This window comes from Orcinus orca, chromosome 14, assembly GCF_937001465.1.
Source record: "Orcinus orca chromosome 14, mOrcOrc1.1, whole genome shotgun sequence".
NCBI lineage: Eukaryota > Metazoa > Chordata > Mammalia > Artiodactyla > Delphinidae > Orcinus > Orcinus orca.
Window position 1 is genome coordinate 38,030,892 of NC_064572.1, and position 20,396 is coordinate 38,051,287.

General features: G+C 44.0%; 1 protein-coding gene across 9 annotated transcripts in view; it reads left to right on the plus strand.

The window, feature by feature from the left end:
- The first annotated feature begins 7,861 nt into the window (after positions 1-7,861).
- The window catches only part of NRG3 (neuregulin 3), a 1,065,062-nt gene continuing 1,052,527 nt past the window's right edge, over positions 7,862-20,396 (plus strand). For 7 of the 9 annotated variants that reach the window (XM_033433958.2, XM_033433957.2, XM_033433959.2 and 4 more), the window contains exon 1: positions 7,863-8,809. In XM_033433958.2, coding sequence (XP_033289849.2) covers positions 7,960-8,809 — 850 coding nt within the window. In that variant the 5' untranslated portion in view covers positions 7,863-7,959. Of the gene's footprint in view, positions 8,810-20,396 lie in introns of all 9 variants that reach the window. The other 2 variants (XM_033433955.2, XM_033433956.2) reach the window with 1 other exon arrangement.

Sequence of the window (20,396 nt, forward strand, 5' to 3'; positions counted from 1 at the left end):
ATAAGTTCGTCACCAAGCACTCCTTGAATAATCTTTCTTTCCTGCACTCTCTGCATTTGGCTTCAGCACTGCACACACGCATGGTCGCATACAGATATAAACATACATTTGGACCTTTCTTGAGCTCTTTGCTTAAAACAGGCAACTGTCCTTCATCAAATGTAAAAGTCTCAAAGGCAGGATAAAGAACAGCTTTTCTAAGTCTTCAAAACCCCTTGGAGTATCTATTTCACAAGGGCTAAACACTGTTAGCCTTTTGGGTTTAGTTGATACTTTTTCCTAAAAAAATTAGGTGGCGTTTTCCTTCCTTCTTTCTTAATTCATAAGCACCAAGCAAGTTTTGTCCTCCTGAGATATCCTCTTTTTTTTTTTTTTTTTTTTTGGAGACAAAACAGATGGGCCAAATCTGCTATGAGCTGTTACAACTTATTCCTTGGTAATTCTGTGGGTCACCTTTGAGCAGGTCATGTGGTGTGTGTGCTGGGGGCGCACAGAAATGAATGAATGAGTGTACATTCATCACCTGGGGCTGTGAGGCCAGTGCTTCTCTGCAGTGCCTCCTCGCTGCTCCTTGTTAATGTCAACAACGCAGTGCCAAACTCCTGTAAAAATCTTCTGCAAAACTTGTTGGAAAAGGTGGGCTCCTGAGGTAGTGCACCATAGAGGCAACTGGATTTTCATTAAATAAGAATACTCACTACCATGTCTGAGCTGCCTACTGCTAACCTCAGCACCAGGTACATCACACGCGGTACGTTTTCAACTGTGCAACAACCTCCTGAAAGTCAGATTGAAATCAGACTCCAGGATTTCTGCTCTCTCCTTTACTGAATCTGATACAGAAAACCAGAGATTGTAGAGCACTTGAAAACCTTCCTAGACTACCAATAATCCTCAGAAGAGGTTCTGGGGGGGCCTAACTCTAAATTCACACTCTTACCTTATATTCCGTTAAATGAAGCAAGAAGGTAGGCCCACGATGGGCACATAAACTACTGTGACTAAAGGTCTCAAGGGCTGATGCCAAGGCTGTCTGTTCTCAGGCTTCTCTGAACAGCTCGGTGGTGGTGGTGGGGCGGGAGGTGATGGTAGAGACATAAAGAAAACCAGTGAAGAGTTGTAGGAAATTATCTGATTGTTTTCTCCCTAAAGGGTGTTATGAAAGTCTCATCCCCAAATCTGAGGAAGCAGAATGTAGATTTCCAGAAACAAGGTGAGATGAAGGCAAAATGTTATTTATACCAGTATGAACTCACATCAGCTCTTTCTGGATGTGCAGCTGTATAAAACTGCCTTTCTTAGGAATAATGAAGTTTGAGACAGAGGTGTTTCTTCCTCAGTTATAAAAAACCATTTCAGGGAGCTGGCTTTCTGCATTGTGTCCCTTCTATACCTGGGTTCGCAGATACTCAAGCCAGTCTGGGAGTGGTGAGAAGCTTGTGAATTGCCAAATGGAATTCTGTTTGCGGTTTGGAGAGAGGGAACGAGAAAGTGAACTCATGATTTTTGTTTCTGACCACACTGAGAAGACATGTCCTTGACTCTTTCCAAAGCACCACGTCCTCTGCTTGATCAGTGAATTGTCAAGGTGAACTTTCATCTACCAGTCCTCCAATTTCAGATCTGAAGATGATTTCAAAAGAATAGAGTTATACAATGAAGTGATCTAAGAAAAATATATCTACCAATGTTTGGGAAAGATAGCAGGGAGAAAAGGCGAAATTATTGACAAAGAAACCCAAAACTAGATAAGACAAATGCTGATGGCAACTCTAGTGCCAAGATAAAGTACCCATGTTGGTACCCTTAAGCAGCGGTCCCCAACGTTTTTGGCACCAGGGACCGGTTTCCTGGAAGCCAATTTTTCCATGGCTGGGGGCAGGGGGATGGTTCAGGCGGTAATGCGAGCGATGGGGAGTTAAGAGGAGCGCAGATGAAGCTTCACTCGCTCACCCACTGCTCACCTCCTGCTGTGCGGCCCTGTGTGGGCAGTTGGGGACCCCTGCCCTAAAGGACAGGCAATTTGAATTCAATGCAAAACAAAAATTACATAGATATCTCACTGTGACACTCAGATCCTTCAACACTGAATTTCCAGCTCATTGTCTACCTCTGCTTCTCCGCTACACTCACTGTACATTCCAACTGGACTCTTACTGCTGGAGGATGGCTTCGCGCCTTCCTGGTATGGCAGAGGCATAAAGTGCCCTCTGCTGCCACAGTCCACTTGAGTCATCTCCTGACTTGAGATGCCTGAGGCTTGTGTGTCTATCCCAATCCAATGAGACCTGCCCAAAGAGTAGGGGTCTTCTACTAAGCTCTCCAGGACTCCTTTGAGACCCCTCTCACTATACTTGGTGTAATGAGGCTCTGTACTTGTGCTCCTCCGCCTGTGAACTCAGAGCACAGCTTCTGCCAAAGAAGTCCTCTTCACAAAAAATCCTCCCTCAACCTCCAATATGTTGTACCATCTACCCAATTCTTTTTTTTTTTTTTTTTAAATCTATCTATTTATTTATTTAGTTTTGGCTGTGTTGGGTCTTCGTTGCTGTGCGCAGGCTTTCTCTAGTCGCGGTAAGCAGGGGCTACTCTTCGTTGCGGTGCGTGGGCTTCTCATTGTCGTGGCTTCTCTTGTTGCGGAGCAAGGGCTCTAAGCGTGCAGGCTTCAGTAGTTGTGGCACGTGGGCTCAGTAGTTATGGCTTGCCGGCTTTAGAGCTCAGGCTCAGTAGTTGTGGCGCATGGGCTTAGTTGCTCCGTGGCACGTGGGATCTTCCCAAGCCAGGGCTCGGACCTAGGTATGCCTGCATTGGCAGGCAGATTCTTAACCACTGTGCCACCAGGGAAACCCCCCATCTACCCAATTCTTAGTTAACCTACCTTGAAATTTTGGCATTGTCTTTTGGCAACTCCCACTGAAATTTCACATTTATTTTATCTTAGTGCCTCATTCAAAACTTCTAATTTCTCCTCCTATTATACAGCATTCAGCATTTCCTAATTCATGAGAGTGCAATTAGGTGACAATCTACATACCTTAAATCTGAACATTGTTGCAGTCATTTTTTGTGACTAGGATATAGTTGCGGCTGGAAGTTTTTCACCTTTCCGATTTTTGCTTTTTGCTCTGTAGAATTTATATATTATTGTTTTTGTTTATTTATGATATTAGAATATAATGCACAAATCCTTGGAGTCAAGGTGTTGTGAACAGACAGATCCACCAGGGGATTTTTCCAGTACATTGTGAATGAATCCTATGTGTAATACAGAAAGCTCCCACAAGGAACAAATAAGGTTATTTGTTGAGAACTATGAAGAAAACAATCTGCTTCTCTTTTTAAAAAAGGCCACAATGATGTACTATGGAATGTGTATCATTATAATAACAGGAGTGGACTAAGGCAAGAGAGAAAAAGGAACATGCAACCACAGGAAGAAGGCTAACCACATTAACCCTTCGTAAAGTGTTTACTTCATGAAATGTTTTGAGATATCACATTGCCTACACACATAATTCCAGTGGATATCATGAAGGATATGATTCTACAAGCTAGACTGATTTCTGTAGTAACTACATTTATCCAGAGAACCCACAGCTAATAAAAGAGCACCCTATTACTCCTAGGGGTGTAAACTCCTCTTGGCCTGAGAGGATGGTAAATAAATTGAGGATGCTGGGATTGAAGAAGAGATGTTCTGTGTACTCACACCAACAAGATATATTCTTTGTGGTCCAAAATGGCATTTCCCATTTCTTGATAGTCTGTATAATTTATCTATTTTGTTTGTTTATTGTCAGTCTCTTCCACGAAAATATAAGTTCCATGAAGGTAGGGAGTTTGTTTTGTTTTCTGTTGCATCTTCCATGCCTGGCACCTAGTTCCTGGAAGGTTTATATAATGAATCAGTTAAGAAGAAAGGGTGAAAATATAGGAAGGCAGGTTTTTGACTCAACACAAAGACTTTTAAAATTACCTCTGTACTTGTATACTGTCTGCAGGCTGTGTGGTCTTCAGCAGGAAGTGGTTTCTTCTCTAGAGCTCCAGCTAAATCCAGATGACTGTTGGCCTGGGATATTTTGGGGGACGACACATTGGAGGTGTTTGAACACCAGGTTCACTTCCAGCCTTGTGGTTCTAAGGATGGGCCTTTGCCAAAGAATTTACAATGGAGGGAACCCAGGGCAATCATACTGTGTTAATGATGGCAACTTATTGAACTTGGGATACAAGAGGTAAGGAGTCAAAGATGGCACTGAGACTCCCAGTCTGGAGATATTGGTGCCACTGAAGGGAAAAACTGTAATTCAACAGAAATGCTGGTTTGTAGGCAAACTTTAAATCATGGTTAGAAATTCTGAGTTTAATGTGTTAGTGGATTACACAGGAGACATCCAGAAGGTGATTATATTCAGGCAGATACGGAGCTCAGGAGAGGCTGAGTTATGTCATTCCCATTTGTTAGAAAAATCCACACCCCTCTCTATAGTAGGTAGAGATATCCAAGAAAAGTATGCATAACTCTTCCCTAACTGGTCATGCACATCCATCTTTATGAAATAATTAGCCTCAGTATTAAAAAACAGAACAATTTTCAGATTATTATATCAGAAGAACAAGAATGTTTCTTGAAAGTTGTAATCTGTATTTTGATTGAGGACCATATAGTGTATTTTGAAAAGCTTTATTTAGACTATGTGATAACTTAATACATATTAATAAAAGTGGTTTCTGATGTGTTTTAAAAATCATGCTTAAAAGATGCCATCAGTGAATAGTATATTTAGCTATACAATTTTATATTATATAGAATGTAGGTATTATAGTTTCATTTCCTAGATGAGAAAAACAGAGGCCCAGAGTGACTTTATTGCTTATAGCTCAAACTTGAATCCCTGTCTTCAGAGCCTGAGTGTGAAGCTCTTTCTCCAGCATTCTGCTTCAGCGAGCTGTGAGTCACCAGACTGAGACTCCGCCCTACCATGGGACTGATCAGCTGGCTGCTCATTGGTAGTGAGAATGTCTACCACTTGTCCTTGACTCAGTTGTGGATCCCCCCCGCCCCCAATTCTAGTTGCAGTGCTTACCACCTGCTACCAGGGAGCCTCATGGTAAAACTGCAAGTTAATGATGATTGTACCAGCCAGAGTTTCTTGGATGGGCTGATAAAACCCACTCCCCAATACAAGGCTATCGCAGCAATAGGTCCTTTTTTTTTTTTTTCCCTTCTACTAGTGATAATGTTCACTGCGAGAGCAGCTAATGGGTAGTCAAGTGCAGAGGCTTGGGATCTGGGAGAAAATGAGCTGAACAGGGAACCATGAATAAGCTGTTAAAGCCAAGTGGAAATGAGAAGTGGGGGTAATTTGGAGAGGTAGATGAAGAAGGCATTGGGGAGCACTGTGACAACACGGGGTTAGTTTTGTGCGAATGCAGTTTCAGGGGAGCATTTGCCCAGCTGCAGCATTACAGCATCCCTTTTTGCACACTGGATTTATTTCAGTGGGGAAGGAAGAAGGGAGGGGCCGTAGGAATAATGGGGGGCGGCAATGAATTAGGAATGTTTTGGAAAAGTAATTTTCTGTCTTATATACTCGTCAAAAGCACCTGCTATAATTTCACAATATTTTCTGTGAAAGCTAACCTTTATTTGCTATACAGGAAAGGTTGGCCAGTTACTGCCCAGCACTCACAGAAGGTAGAGATTGGGTCAATTTTTACTTAAGAGGACTGTGCCTTGCACTGGAAAGCTGAAGGAATATAGATTCAAGGGCTTGTGGTATTTTTTTCACTCGCAATTTTTGGAACCATAATTCAGTACTACTGGATTAGGGCATGTTCTATCAAACTAACAATCAAAAGCTTTCCTATGGGGAAAGTATTAATGTTATAGCTGAAAGAGGTGACAGCCGAATTACTGACATCAAAAATAATTTATTAACCGTGTCTGTGCAAAATACTCTGGTAGGCACCAAATCTCAGGGGCTTCCTGTTTCAATACATCCTTCTCTCTTTGCAGTCTTTTCAGTGTACCATTCGGCTCTTCACCTGTGAATAAAATGGATACCTTGAAAACTTCATCTTTGGGGACACGATTACAGGCCAAGAGAACGCTGTTTTCATCATCAGCGCCAATCATACAGTGCAGGGAAGGTGTTCTAGGAGGCTGCCATCCTCAAACTCTCTTTCTTGGAGCTTGTAAAACATCTTTCCGGTTTCCACTTTAGATCAGGAAATCCGGGAAGAGTCGACTAGAGAGGTTTTGCACCATCAGCATAAACCACGCTGATGCTGGCTCTCTACCCCTTCATCCTTCCTTCTTAGGCCGGTCCCCTAGTCCCCCAGGCGGGTCCCACACTGCACCTGAGATATAGGTACACAGGTGCCTCTCTACCCAAAGGAAGAGAAAGGAAAGAATTTTGGATACCAACCCAAATCGTTTTAAATGTTACCTCACATTCAGTTACCTTGTGATGTGTGCACCTGTGTGTACATCTACATTTAAAGACAATACTTTTTAAAAAGGTAAGTTAGCACACGTCGGCTAAGAGGTATCTGCCGGGTGTAATTGCACAAAGGTCTGTTTCACCAGCATCTCTCTTAGCAAGTCGGAGGGAACGGGCTCTTGATCCAGCAGCGCCCGCTGCCAGGCGGGGAAGCGCACAGACACCCCCCCGCACGCGCACACACCCCTGCTCTCTCGCCCCGCAGCTTCAGCCTCTGACCCCACTGCATCCACACAGGAAAGGGGCTCACAATCGGTGGGTCGGGAGCTGCTTTTGCCACACACTTCCAAGCGAGCGTTTGCTTGGATCATTTATCTTGTACGCGTTAAGAAACCACCATTAGGTGTTGGGGGGAGGCGCTACTTTGCCTGAAGCCCAGCCAGTCCGTGGCGGCTCCGCGCACACCGCACCCGCCTGGCTGCCAGCGCCCGCCTGGAGCCGCCTCCCGCCCGGGGTCCCTGTTCCCCCGGATCCCGGACGCGGTCTCTCGTTTCACGTCTCCCCCTTCAAGTGCGACCGGACAGGGGCGCCGGGCAGTGCTTTCGAATCTTCTGCGGCTTGCGGGGTTCCCTCCGCGGCGGGTCGGACAGCACCCGCCGCGGGCGCCCAGTGCGTCCCCGGCCCCGGGCTCGCGGCGGCGGCGCAGCTCGCTGGAGTTTGACTCTCGGGCAGCGGCGCCGGCGCGGAGTCTCAGGCGGCGGGAGCTAGGCGAGCCCGGCCGCTTGCCCTCCGCACTGCGCTCGGATTGGTCTCTCCCAGACAGTGCTAGCCGAGGGTTGGCTGCGGGCCGGCTGAAGAACAGGTGCACCTTACCGCCCGGACTTGCGGAGCAGCCGCCGAGGAAAGAGGCGCGGCGGGCCCGGCGACCGGCGGCGGCCAGGCCGGCCCCTCTGTGTCGGAATGCGGCTCTCTGGCACCTGGCGTTCCGCGGCCGGCCCGCTCAGCCCCTGAAGGCGGCGCGAGGCCCAGGGGCGGCGCGGGCGGGCGCCCCGGGGAGCTGGCCGGGTGCGGCGCCCCGAGGATGCCGGCGCGGCTGGAGCGCATGCAGGCGGCGGGCGGCAGCAGCAGCAGCAGCAGCAGCAGACGACGCGGGGCCCCGGCGCACAGGAGGCCGCCTGCCGGGCTGCAGACGCGCCCCGCCGCTCCCTGACCGGCCGGCGGCGCAGGGGGCCAGTCTAGCCCCTCTTCAGAGCTCCTCGCCGCCACCTCCCCGGCCCGCGTCCCCTCCCCGGCCCGCGTCCCCTCCCCCGCTCCTCTCCTCCCCGCCCGCCGCCCGCCTCTCGGGGGGAGGGGCGTGGGGGCAGGGAGCCGATTTGCATGCGGCCGCCGCGGCCGCTGCCTGCGCCCGAGCCCGCCGCCGCCGCCGCCGGAGCCCGCGCCTGCGCCCGGCCCGCGCGGCCCCATGCCTCTGGCGCGGCCCTCGGGGGGGCGAAGGTGAAGACCGGCTCCTAGGATGAGTGAAGGGGCGGCCGCTGCCTCGCCACCTGGAGCCGCTTCGGCAGCCGCCGCCTCGGCCGAGGAGGGCACCGCGGCGGCTGTGGCTGCGGCGGCGGCGGCGGCGGCGGCGGCGGCGGCGGCGGCGGGCGGGGGCCCGGACGGCGGCGGCGAAGGGGCGGCCGAGCCCCCCCGGGAGTTACGCTGTAGCGACTGCATCGTGTGGAACCGGCAGCAGACGTGGCTGTGCGTGGTGCCTCTGTTCATCGGCTTCATCGGCCTGGGGCTCAGCCTCATGCTGCTCAAATGGATCGTGGTGGGCTCCGTCAAGGAATACGTGCCCACCGACCTGGTGGACTCCAAGGGGATGGGCCAGGACCCCTTCTTTCTCTCCAAGCCCAGCTCCTTCCCCAAGGCCATGGAGACCACCACCACGACCACTTCCACCACGTCTCCAGCCACCTCCGCCGGCAGCGCCGCCTCTTCCAGGACGCCCAACCGGATTAGCACCCGGCTGACCACCATCACGCGGGCGCCCACTCGCTTCCCCGGGCAGCGGGTGCCCATCCGGGCCAGCCCGCGTTCCACCACGGCACGGAACACTGCGGCCCCCTCGACGGTCTTGTCCACGACAGCCCCTTTCTTCGGTAGCAGCACTCCGGGCTCCCGACCCCCGGTGCCAGGAACCCCCAGTACCCCGGCCATGCCCTCCTGGCCCACTGCGGCATACGCTACCTCCTCCTACCTTCATGATTCGACTCCCTCCTGGACCCTGTCTCCCTTTCAGGATGCTGCCTCCTCCTCTTCCTCCTCCTCGTCTTCCTCCTCTACCACCACCACGCCAGAAACTAGCACCAGCCCCAAATTTCGTAAGTAAACACTGTGTCTGAACTCTGATTTACTGCTGAGTTTCCATTCTGCCCTCCTGTTGTCCTTTCCCCTCGCCAACGCCTGTCTTCTAGCATCCTTCACCCCCACCCCCACCCCCCACTCCATTCCAGGTTTGGAACACGGAGTGAGAGAATTAAACCTGGCCACAGGGGAGGTAAAAGGTGCCGGCCTTTTCCTGTGTGTGTGTGCGTGGGGGTAGGGGTGGTGTGAAGCAGAGGGAGATTGTCAGCCAAGCTCCACGGGCCCTACTTAAGTGGGTCCCAAATGAGAACTAACTCCCTTCAACGGGTTAAAGCGAGTGCAGACCTGCTGGGGAGCTCTGGGATCCGGCTCCTGATGAGAGCTGGGGAGGAAGGAAGGAGGGAGGGAGGGAGGGAGGGAGGGGAGGGGGGAGGAGGGGGGAGGGAGGGCCTTCCCAAAAGCACTGAGCCCTTTCCCCGCCCGTGGGAAGGAGAGAAAGAAAAGCACATGTAAATCGACCGACGTTAAACCGCGGAGGGAAGTTGTATCCATGTGGGGGTGGGCTGGGGTGTGTGTGTGTGATGATTTGATGGAGATGTTGGTACGGTGAAGCTGTAGACACTTCCAGCAGCCCTGACCCGGGCAGGGACCAGGAAGGGTTAATTAGAAGCCATTGTGGGAGGTAGGGAAAGGAGGCGATCCATGGCGAAGGGCTAAAGTGATCACCTCCTACCCTGCCCATGGCCATTCCAAGGTGTAGAAACGGATTCTGTGGCCGCCGAGAGTGAGTTAACTAGGGGGAATTATGAAGGGATCCCTGCAGAGCTGCCGCCTCTAGGGTCCTGACGGAGGAGGAGTTTTTTCAGCTCTGCCAAGCGTTTGCTTTGTTCGATTCCCAAAGGTGGAGAGTGAACCTCCTCTCCCCTCCCTATATGCCTGAAAAATTTAGGCAAAATGGGACAGTTCTGTGCACTCAAGGGTGAGAAAATCAACTCATTTGAAACAGGTCACTCTTTGAATGTAGCTTCTTCACCCTTGGCTCAGTTGCTGCCACTACTGGCCAGTTTGCCCAAGCATGATAGCTTTCTATCTGTCTAGGAGGTCTATATTTTCCCTATACCTTTATACATGTTTTAGATGACTAATTGACCTCCCAGCACCCTCCCACCACCTCACCTTGTTCTTATTATAAGGAAATTTTAGGAAGGTTCTTAATCTGACTATCAATCAGGATCTGAGAACAGTGTGTGCAACCTGTGAAGGTTATTTAGGACAAACCCCCAGCCTGCCAGTTCAAGTTCTGTGCAAGGCTTTTCTCCAAAAACTGCCTGGCTATGCCTTCTTTATACTGTATTTCTGTTCTGAGCCATAACATCTGGAGGGGAAGCAAGACTGCTCATCGTTAACTCTTGAGTAGGAGTACCAAGCTTTCAGTCATCTGGCAGTTTTTCATTTCTCTGACCTGTGGTCTTAGCTGGGGTGTTATTTAATCCTTGAAACTTTTTTGTTTTTGGATTTGTTGTATTTGTGGCTAAAGTCCAAGGAGAGATATTCCTTATGCTTTTACTCTGCTTTGGAAAAAAAAAATAGGCCAAAAGATAAACTGAGAGACAGAGAGGAGAGGGGAAGGGAGGGAATCTGCCACAAACCAGAATGGCAGTCAAACTGGTAACTTGCTGCTTCTCTCTCCTTTGGCTGAAGCAGTCATTTTTGAGAGCACATTTTCTCAGGAGGTGTGTAGAGGTTTCTCTCAACAAATCTAGCTGCTTGAGTTTTGTGGATGAGTAAAGGATGTGCAAGTGTATGTGCAAACATATTCAATGGATTGAAAATAGATGCGTTTATCTTGAAGACCCCAGGTTTTTTATCTTTTCTTTTGTTACAGTTAATGTGAATAATGGAGTGTGGATGTACTTCTCAGCCTTGTGTGTGTGTTGGGGGGCTTGCATATGGGGGGATATTTCATATTCTTTCTGAATTGATTTCCTTGCTTTCCATTCCAGAGGTCTTTAAAGAAAAATCCAAGTTAATTATTTTCTACCCCTCCGTGCTCCCTTCCTACATTCTGTAGAAGGGAATGGCAGCCTGTTTAATAAATAATGATTATTGACACGGCTCTCAGCCCCAAGGAGTAGGGTGGTGGTGCGGGGAGGGGGGGGAGAATCTGTAAATGGTATCAATGTTCACTTAGACATAGAAGCAGTATTTGTTTTATGTGTATCTGAGGTTCAGCTCTTGCTCTCTTTTAAACCTTCAACAAGGAGTTGAATTAAGGGATTTGCAGGTATGCAAATCCAGCAGAAACTGACCTGGTTTGCCTATATCAACAAGGGAAATTTTAATGAAAAGAAGATTATGTAGCTTCCATAAAAGATGAATTTAAATAGGTAGGTTGTATGAGTCCAAGATTGTAGGATGATTAACAAAAGGAAATAAAGATTTCATTTGAGGCGTCATCAGCACTGCTGAAAAATGGGCTGAATATCTTGCATTTATATTTTTCACTTGTTTCGATTATGTTACCAAAGTTCCCAGGAGAGAAATTCCCCCCCCTTTTTTTTCTAGCTCCTACTTCCAGACTTCAGTAGATTGTTTTAGCTTTTTTTTTAAGTGAAAGGCATGGATTGTGTTGTAGCACCTGAGGACAACTAAGAATGATGCTTTTTTTTTTTTTCCCTTGAGACTAACTCACAGATTCTTTAATTGCCAGGGTCTATGGTTTTAAATTGAACACAAGGCGTATAGAATGAATGTCTTTGTGCTCGTCTTAGGTCAGTCAGAAGGATCCTGTCTGTAAAGGCAGCACAGCTCTGGAGTGGAAGAGGCTGGTTCACTCTAGAATAAACACCCTTGCTAATGGGTAATAGGGTTTTTGCAAGCAAAAGCTGTATTTGCTGTGGGAAGGCCCAGTTTAGGAGACTGTTTCTAATTTTCTGTAGGATTAAAGGCAAAGAAAGATTGAATTTGAAAGGCAGAGGGAGTAGAAGAGGGGTTTGGAAGTTGACTCTTCTCATCCTGCAACCTTTAGAACATGAGCCAGACCAAAACTTTCTTCTGTGTTACTGGGGTCTCTTGGGTTCCCAAGTAGTTGCCCAGCACTTGCCTTTCCTTTCGATGCTTTAAAAACAAATATCTTGAACGTACTGCCTTTAAGAGATTATTTCCCCCCAAATGTCTTTGAAGCATTTTACAGCTGTAAGTGTAGGGTTAGTTTACACATTTTTTAGTCCAAAGGAGGGTTTACTGCAGACAGTAGAGGAACGGTGATTTTGACCAGTGTGTAAGCAACCTTTTATGGCACATTGAATTGTATTTTCAGACTTGAAAGGCATATGCATGTGTAGAATGTTGTCAGTGCGCATGTGGATTGTTGTTTTACTCAGCAGAAAGCACTGTCTAACAGATAGAAGACCAGAGTCCTTGGCTAAATTCAAGTACTAAAGACAAAAAGCCACTTTCAGTGGGTCATTCTTTGGGTCATATTTGGAAGGTATGTAGCTAATTCCAATGAGTAAGATCACAAATCTTGAATAGCGTATCTAGTAAAGAAATAAATATAAAGTGTATCATTGATGTTTAAACATGGTAGGGTGATCATTTTAGTATAACCAAGTCTACTTAAATCAAACTTTACCCAGTCAAACTTGTAATTTTGAAGAGTTCCATTGATAACATTGACAATTTTCTTATCTATCCTCTTTCTTTTTATAAATATTTATTTATTTATTTTTGGCCATGTTGGGTCTTTGTTGCTGGGCTCAGGCTTTCTCTAGTTGCGGCGAGCGGGGGCTACTCTTCGTTGTGGTGTGCGGGCTTCTCATTGCGGTGGCTTCTCTTGTTGTGGAGCACGGGCTCTAGGCACATGGTCTTCAGTAGTTGTGGCACGCGGGCTCAGTAGTTGTAGCTCGTGGGCTCCAGAGTGCAGGCTCAGTAGTTGTGGCGCACGGGCTTAGTTGCTCTGTGGCATGTGGGATCTTCCCGGACCAGGGCTCGAACCCGTGTCCCGTGCATTGGCAGGCGGATTCTTAACCACTGCGCCCCCGGGGAAGCCCTTATCTATTCTTTTTAAACATCTTCAGTCTTTCAGTAAAAGTACTCTGAGTTGCTTTATAAGCAGCCTCAGGTATAATTTGTTTAAATAAAGTTTACTCCTATGTTGTCTTCTATCTATTGATACATGAATCGAGGCCTTCAGAGGAATTCCAACATAGAAAGGACTGACCCCAATCATGTATGGTAGCCAAAGTGAGAGGATTCAGAGTTTGAGATCAATATTTCTTATGAAATCCAGTTGAGAGCTTTGTTTATGAGCACATGCTGCATCCTGAGTATGTTTTGATTTCCTTTGGCCTTAATACAGGATTACGAGGCTTTTCTGCTTTAGTCAATTATACTGTACATTTTACTCTTCAGACACTTACCTTTTGCTTCATGATCCTAACAGAAAAAAAAGGAGGGGGAGGGGTGTGGGCATAGAATCGGCAAGGCTCTTTTTAGAACATTGTTAATTTGGTCTCAGTGCCTTAAGGCTGTGGTTGAAGCCTTCCTCCTCCGCTAGCTACTCGTGACTGAGCTAGAAGGGGTTGGCAGTGCTAATTGAGAGCTCCTTTTGCATGCTTGATTGGTGAATCCAGCCACCTTTGTTATCTGTGCAATTTCCCGGACAGCCTTTTTTTTTTTTTTTTTTTTAACACAGTGTTGATCCACATATTTGTCAGAAAGAAAAACAAACAAACAAAAAAAGCTGGTGTGTGGCAGCTTCTTTCTGTTACTAAAGAAACCAACTTTTCTAAATCCAGGTTGAGCCGTAAGCAAGAGTGTCCGTGCAGAGTTTGAAAGCAGTGCTGTCCTGGGAGGTCTAGCGTTTGGAGGAAAAAGATCTCTCTTCCCCCTGGCATACTCTCCTGGCTTTTCCCCCTCTACACAGCGCAATGAGAGGAAGGATGATTTTCAGCTCCCTTCTTATGTAGAAATTCTTTCCTCATAACCTCTCCTATCCAGTGCCAAACATATCTCAGTATTCTATCTCAGGTGTCAAAAATGGAATGTGAAAGTTGGCCCTGAAATATGTAAGAGCAAGGAAAGAGCCATAAATCTAAGTCTGTAAAATGCATTTGAATTGCTTGTGAATAGAACTGAAATTCATTTTTCTCCCTTTGAATCTGTTTTTATCTTTAGACTTTTGTGTTGGGTGAGGCACAGAGCTGGTACTGCCTTGGCAAATACCACTGAGACATTTTTGGATCCTAGAAATTTTACTTGTCTACACCCAAAAAAGTGTTTCCTCCAGAACCATGTACATATGGAAGGCAGGATGGAGGAATAGACTCAGTTTAAAGCTTTGTAATATCAGGATGAAAATGTACCTAAATCCATTCATGTGATTATTAATGAAAGTAGTAGGACACATGGTTAGTTTGGTTTTCCATTTTTACCGCTTTTTCTCTGAGGACTTCAGGTACTCCTGCCTTACCCAGTCTTTTAAAGAATTGGATCTACATGGCTCTGTCTGAAGGCCCCTTACAGACTTTTGATTATTTTATTGTAGCTCTTTATTTCTTAGCTTATATTATAAGCAGTAGTCATTAAAAGAAATTTTCTTAGATATTCTTAACATTGCCTTGTCATTTCAAGTTGTTTTAAAAGTCAGCCCTTTTGATAAGACATGTTAGATTAAGTTGATGTAGAATGTTCAGAAAAAAACCTACCATTTATGCAATTGAGTTATTAAATTATCTTGGTGTTTTATTTTTTAATTAAAAAACATTTTTTTTGAAGATTCCAAAAACTCGATGGAAGACTAATGGCCATTTATTGTCCCACATAGATTGATTTACAAATCATACTAATTTTGGCAGTACTTATTATCTGATTCCATAAAACAATTGTACAGTTGAATATGCGCTATTATATACATTCATATAGTTATGTTTTTGTAATGTCATGTTTTGATTTTTAAATTTATTTTAATGAATATTTATTAAACCCTGATTTGGGGTATTACTATGCTGGTAGTTAATTTAAAAAGTCTATAAAAGTAATGGTTTAAAAAACAGAAATTTAAAATAAAACTTCAAATGTATACAACATTCATTCTCCCATATCTTGGACATAGGCGTTTTTTTGAATGTGTCTTTTAGTTTGAACTTAGCGTCTTTTTCTTTTCCATAAGCCACACCTCTCATTACTTGTTTCTTCTTCAAAGACACTGGTGAAGGAATTTTAACCCAGATTTTTCATAGATACTATAATATCCCCCCTGCCCTGGAAATCTTTTATAGTTTTTTTTTCTTTTATAGTTTTCTTGCCCATATAATTCAAAGTAATTTTCTTCCTTCCTTCCTTCCTTCCTTCCTTTCTCTCTCTCTCTCTCTCTCTCCCTCCCTCCCTATCTCTTTCTTTCTTTCAACAACTCACCGTTCGGAGTTTCTTCAAAGCATTCAGCTATGTTTTAATAGAAATTACAGTTATCTTTCATTTCTACAATCATATATCATTGGCTTTCATAAAATTTAACTAAATTACATAATCACAATAAGAACAACTGATATAAACAGGTTTGTTACCCCCACTGAGTGTTGGTAAGCATACAACCCAAAAGGAGTTTACAGAGGTGTGCAGGCTTCCTTCAGGTTTACCTGCTGGCTGTGACCTTCTCACAGTGCAGTGGCCATCATACTGGAGGAGTGGTGACAGCAAGCTGGCTAAGGATTAGGACAGTGCCTCCTTTGTAGGTAATAGTATTGAAAATGTAAGTCAGTCATGACCATATATTTCAGGAACTTCAGTGGGCGGATGACAACATTTGGTATAGAAAGAAAAAACCCCAAAAAACCTGTAGCCTTGAATACCATGATAACTGTGCAACCTCAAAGAACCAGTTTATTCTCTCTGAACATTAACTTCCTCCTCTGGGATAATGAGGGGGTGATGATAATAACCTGCTTCGTATACGACTTCTAAAAGAGCTTATAAGCTGCAAACACTCTACTGTTTTTATGTCAAGAGAAATGGGAAATGGATAGACTAGATAGGTATTTTCATCCAAAACCACATTAGGCCATTGAATTCAGTTGAAATATTGGAGCTAGTTTGCTATATCTAGCTTGAGGGATCTTCCATCACAAGGAGGGATGATGATTCTTGCATGCCCTTGGATCTCTCCTGTATTCCTCTCTGATACCCTGACACACACAATAAAATACGGTGTGGAAATCTCCCTCAAATCATCTTGGAAGTTTAATCACAAACTGGAGCCCACCATTTCTCATCCTTTGCTTGGTAGATGGTTTTGTAGTCTGTTTTGCACATATGTTTCTCAAAGAGGGGAACTGAAATTTGGGAGAAAATGAGTGAGATTGTTGAACTATAATTATCAGGAAATCTGAAATCCGCAACAATCTGAAGATCTTTGATGAAAGAAAGGATGCCCTTATGGTTCCCTTTAGTTCCATTCCCACACTGTCTTATTGTCATTGAATCTTTGGAGTTTGGAGAGAACTTTAGTAAAAATGGATCATGTCTGCATTGCATTCTCTTCCCCCTCTTAATTGAAGAGTTATTGTGGTTTAGATTCCAGAGGATTAATGGCTTGCTTGTGCCCATCAAAGAGCTCTTTTAGATGTATGCTTTTGTACTTCAGGGAACTTTAATACTAGCATTTTGAAAACATCTTGCTTCAAGTCTGTGTTTTTTGGAAACTTCATCCTGAATTATATTTCAAAGTATTACTTCTTTTTGTTATGAGCCTTCATTTTTCAAGACATGTTGGTGATTGTACATAAATCATAGATTGCCATTCCCAGGCATACAAAGAGGCTAGTCAGAAACAAGCCTGTAAACTGAATTCAGAATTTAGTTTAAGAATAGAAGTTCAGCAGCTTCCAATGATAAGATTTTGTCTTTGAGGACTTTTCCTAGAAGTGATAGTATGTGTCATGGATGCAGTATACACTGTAAGAGCAAGAAAAAAATCCTCTGAATCTATGCAACTACTCTAGCAGTAATACATTACAGCCAGGGTTATGAGGAGAGAATTTTTATGCTAAGCATTTGATAAGAACTCTTGAACATATTAGCCTACTTCCTAAAGATACCCTTCCCGTGACTGCATATGACCTTTGGCCTGATCTTCCAGTGAATTGCCAGGGAGTTAGAATTTCACTAAGAGAAAATCACACCCTTATCATCATTTTGGGTTCAGACTCTAATTGATTTCTGTGCCTTGAATTTTACTTTTAGACATGGGGAAGAATTCTTCACAGAACCTCAGTCTTGGAAAGGGCTTGAGAATTTAGGTAATAACTAGAGCTGCCATTTGTCGAGTTTGACTATGTGCTAGGAGGGTCCACACTTTACATACTTTGTCTTATTTATTTATTGAAACAAGGATTAAAAGACAGGCATTTAGGCCTGTAGCCTAGTCTGATTATCTAAATTATGCAGGTAATCGAGCTGGGCTTAGATTGGTTATATAATTTGCCTAGGACATGTGTAAGTGGCATAGTTTGAAGAATCAGGAAGATGGGAAGATCATTTTATAGGTAATCTCTTCCCACTTTAAATCCTAAGGCATTGACACAGTGTTGATATATCTATGTATATTACCTGTTTCAAGCCCCTAGCTCATAGCCAGTGACGTTTGCCATTATAAACTGCATAAATGGCACATCTGCTCATACCTGTTCTTTGCTATAGTAAAGGGAGCCTTTAATAACCAGAGAAATTTCCCTGGTTTCCAGTACAAGGAGAAATTCAGGGAGATAGTTCAACAAATGATAAAGAATGTGTTCTTCTAAACTTCTATTCCTTGATCTTCTTAAATCTCTGTTTCCTCCTGTGGCTGCTTATAGGTGATTCAATAGAACAGTGACAGAAAACAGTTACAGACTTTATTTCTCTGCTTCCTGAAATCTAGCCAAAATTGTCTTCTCTGCTCATTCTAAACTTGCTTTTGATTGCAGTGGTTACTGCATCGTATGCTGAGAGTGGCCTGTGGAAACGTGTCAGGGAACATTTGGAGTAATAGCCTTGAGGTTCTCCTGACCCTAAAATACCAACCCTACCAAGTAAATGTTGGGTGTTGCACGTATGCAGTGTTTCCTGCAGAGCGTCTGAATTCCCTTTTGGAACCATCCTGCAGGTTACCCACCATTGACTAGCCCATGGTACTTAGAAGAGGAACTTTGGTGAGACCCTGATAGTCTGCCAAAGATACCACCAACTGGACCCAATCATTACTAACTAGTTTGATTTTGATGTGTAGTGAGGGTCCCTAAGAACAGATTTTCTGAAGGTTAAAATGAAAGATGATTGTGATGTTTACGTTTGCTAACTTGTGAAAAGAAAAGAGAAATAGATCAAATACTAAGATCAGGTTATATAGTCTTTGAATAGCTATGCTGAAGGGTAGGAATACTGTAACGTCAGGAAACCAGTATTGTCAAAATCCCATAAGACTGTGAATGAATTCTATAGACTAAGAATGACGCTGTACTCATAAGGAAGAGAGGGAATGAGATTGCTTACCCAAACTTACTGTTAAACAGAAGTTTTTGTCAGCGTGATGGCAAAATCTAGAGACTCTAGGAATAGAAAAGTGAAAATGGGGTGCAGCAGTGTTTATATTAAACACTGTCTCGACTGAATTCTATTTAACTGAGTCTTCAGTATGAGACTCTCTTCTGTGTTAAAACAAAAAACTGACAAATGCCCTCTTCATGCCAAACGGTCACAGTTGGTAGGGCTTCTGCCATCAACAAATGAGAGGTGTGTTTTCCAAATGTTAGTTGTATTAGCTCCCAACCTATTTAAGCTGGTTGTTCTTGTTACTGTAATTAAGTAATGTATTTAAATAATATTCAAACCAATGAATTAATTGTGGTTTTTATTAGAACTAAGTGGATTACTTTGGATATACTCCATAAAGAGAAGTCACTGAAAAAATGCTTGTTGAAGAAGTTGTGAGTAATTTTAAGGGAAAATATATTTATATATCCATAAGAAATCTGCACTTGGATTGTTTCACATGTGGCTTTAAGTTCTCATTCCTCAGTAAATAAATTGAAACTGAAAAAAATCACAGTATACATTTGTGGTGTGGTTTTTCACAAGAAGGGTAACAGAAATTTATTCAGTGAAAAGTCTTGAATACCACAGCCACATATTTGGCAAGCGAATGTGCATTTGTATGTTTGAGGTTCAAATAAAAGAAATAATAAATAAAATAAATTTTACTTTACCCATGTGATAGATTTACCAAGCCATTAATTCGTGTTTTTAATAATTTTAAATAAATTGGAAAACGTTTACTATATAATTATCTAAAACTTCTTGGGTAGAAAATTATATAAGATGCTGATTATATAAAGCTATGTCGACTAATAGATTTAATAAATAGTAACTGTAGTCAGGGAAAGTATGCAGAATTGTTAATGGTGATAATTTCTCGATTGTGGAATAGGAATGCCATTTAATTTATTGTACTTTGCTGTAGTTTCAAAGTTTTATTTAATGGTCATGAATTATCTCTCTAATTAGAAGTTATTAAACTTTTGAAAAAGTAAAGAGTGAGATCGATGAATCAGTTCAATTATTGGTCTTGGTTCTGTGAAGATTTTTTTTCTAGTCTAGGAGTTTGTGTCTTCATTGGTGGTGTCAGCATTAAAGTGTTGGCTGAGTTGGGTTCCTGCTGTGAAATGCAGATGTGGAGAAATATAAATGCGTTTCATTTGCTCATGGGAAGTAATGCCTTATTGAAGGCAGTGTCTTACACTGGGCCTTGGATTATTAGCCTTGATCTTATAAGGATAAAAAAGATGGTAGCTTTACTGTGTTACTTAATGGCTCTTCCAGTCTGCAGAAGTTGGGCAGTCTTTAGTAGTATTGCTAAGGATGGATATAGCCTGTAGAAATCAACCAGTTGTGGGTATACTAACCAATTACCTGGTCTTTTTTAAGGATCAAATGACAGGAAAATGCAAAGGCTAATTTGTAGCGCTGGGTCTTATAAGGGAGGGCTTAGGTCACATACAAACAGGTGGGATGACCCATTCAAAGATTTACTAGATGCTGTAAGCCTCTCAAAGAATCATAAGGTGTTTATTCACATAAAAAAGTTAGGTGGTTGGAAAGAGGTGATTTGTAGAACACATAGTCTTTAATTTGGTCATGAGTTGTGCTCAAAGTCTTTTAACATAGCTCCCCAATACATTGGTGAGCAAAAAGAGAACAAAAAAATGATTCTGTATACATAATGTTAAACATTAGAAGTCAAGATAGTGATTGTTGTTGGGAAGGCGGCAGGTAGTGACTGGAAGAAGACCGAAGATATGGGGCTTTAGGATATTGGTAATATACTAATGATCTGCGTACTTATCACATAGGTGCGTTCTATTTCCCAGAATTCACCACGCTGCATGCTTATGATTTGTGCACTTTTTATATACATCAGTACAAACTTAACTGTATGAAAAAAATCTTTCAAAACACTCCTTTGGCCTACACTTCATGTTCCCAGGGTGGTAGCCTGAATGTGTGGATTGTTCCACTTATAGACACTGGATTGTAATTCCCAGTGTTTGTTGTTCATGCCTCACAGTCTAG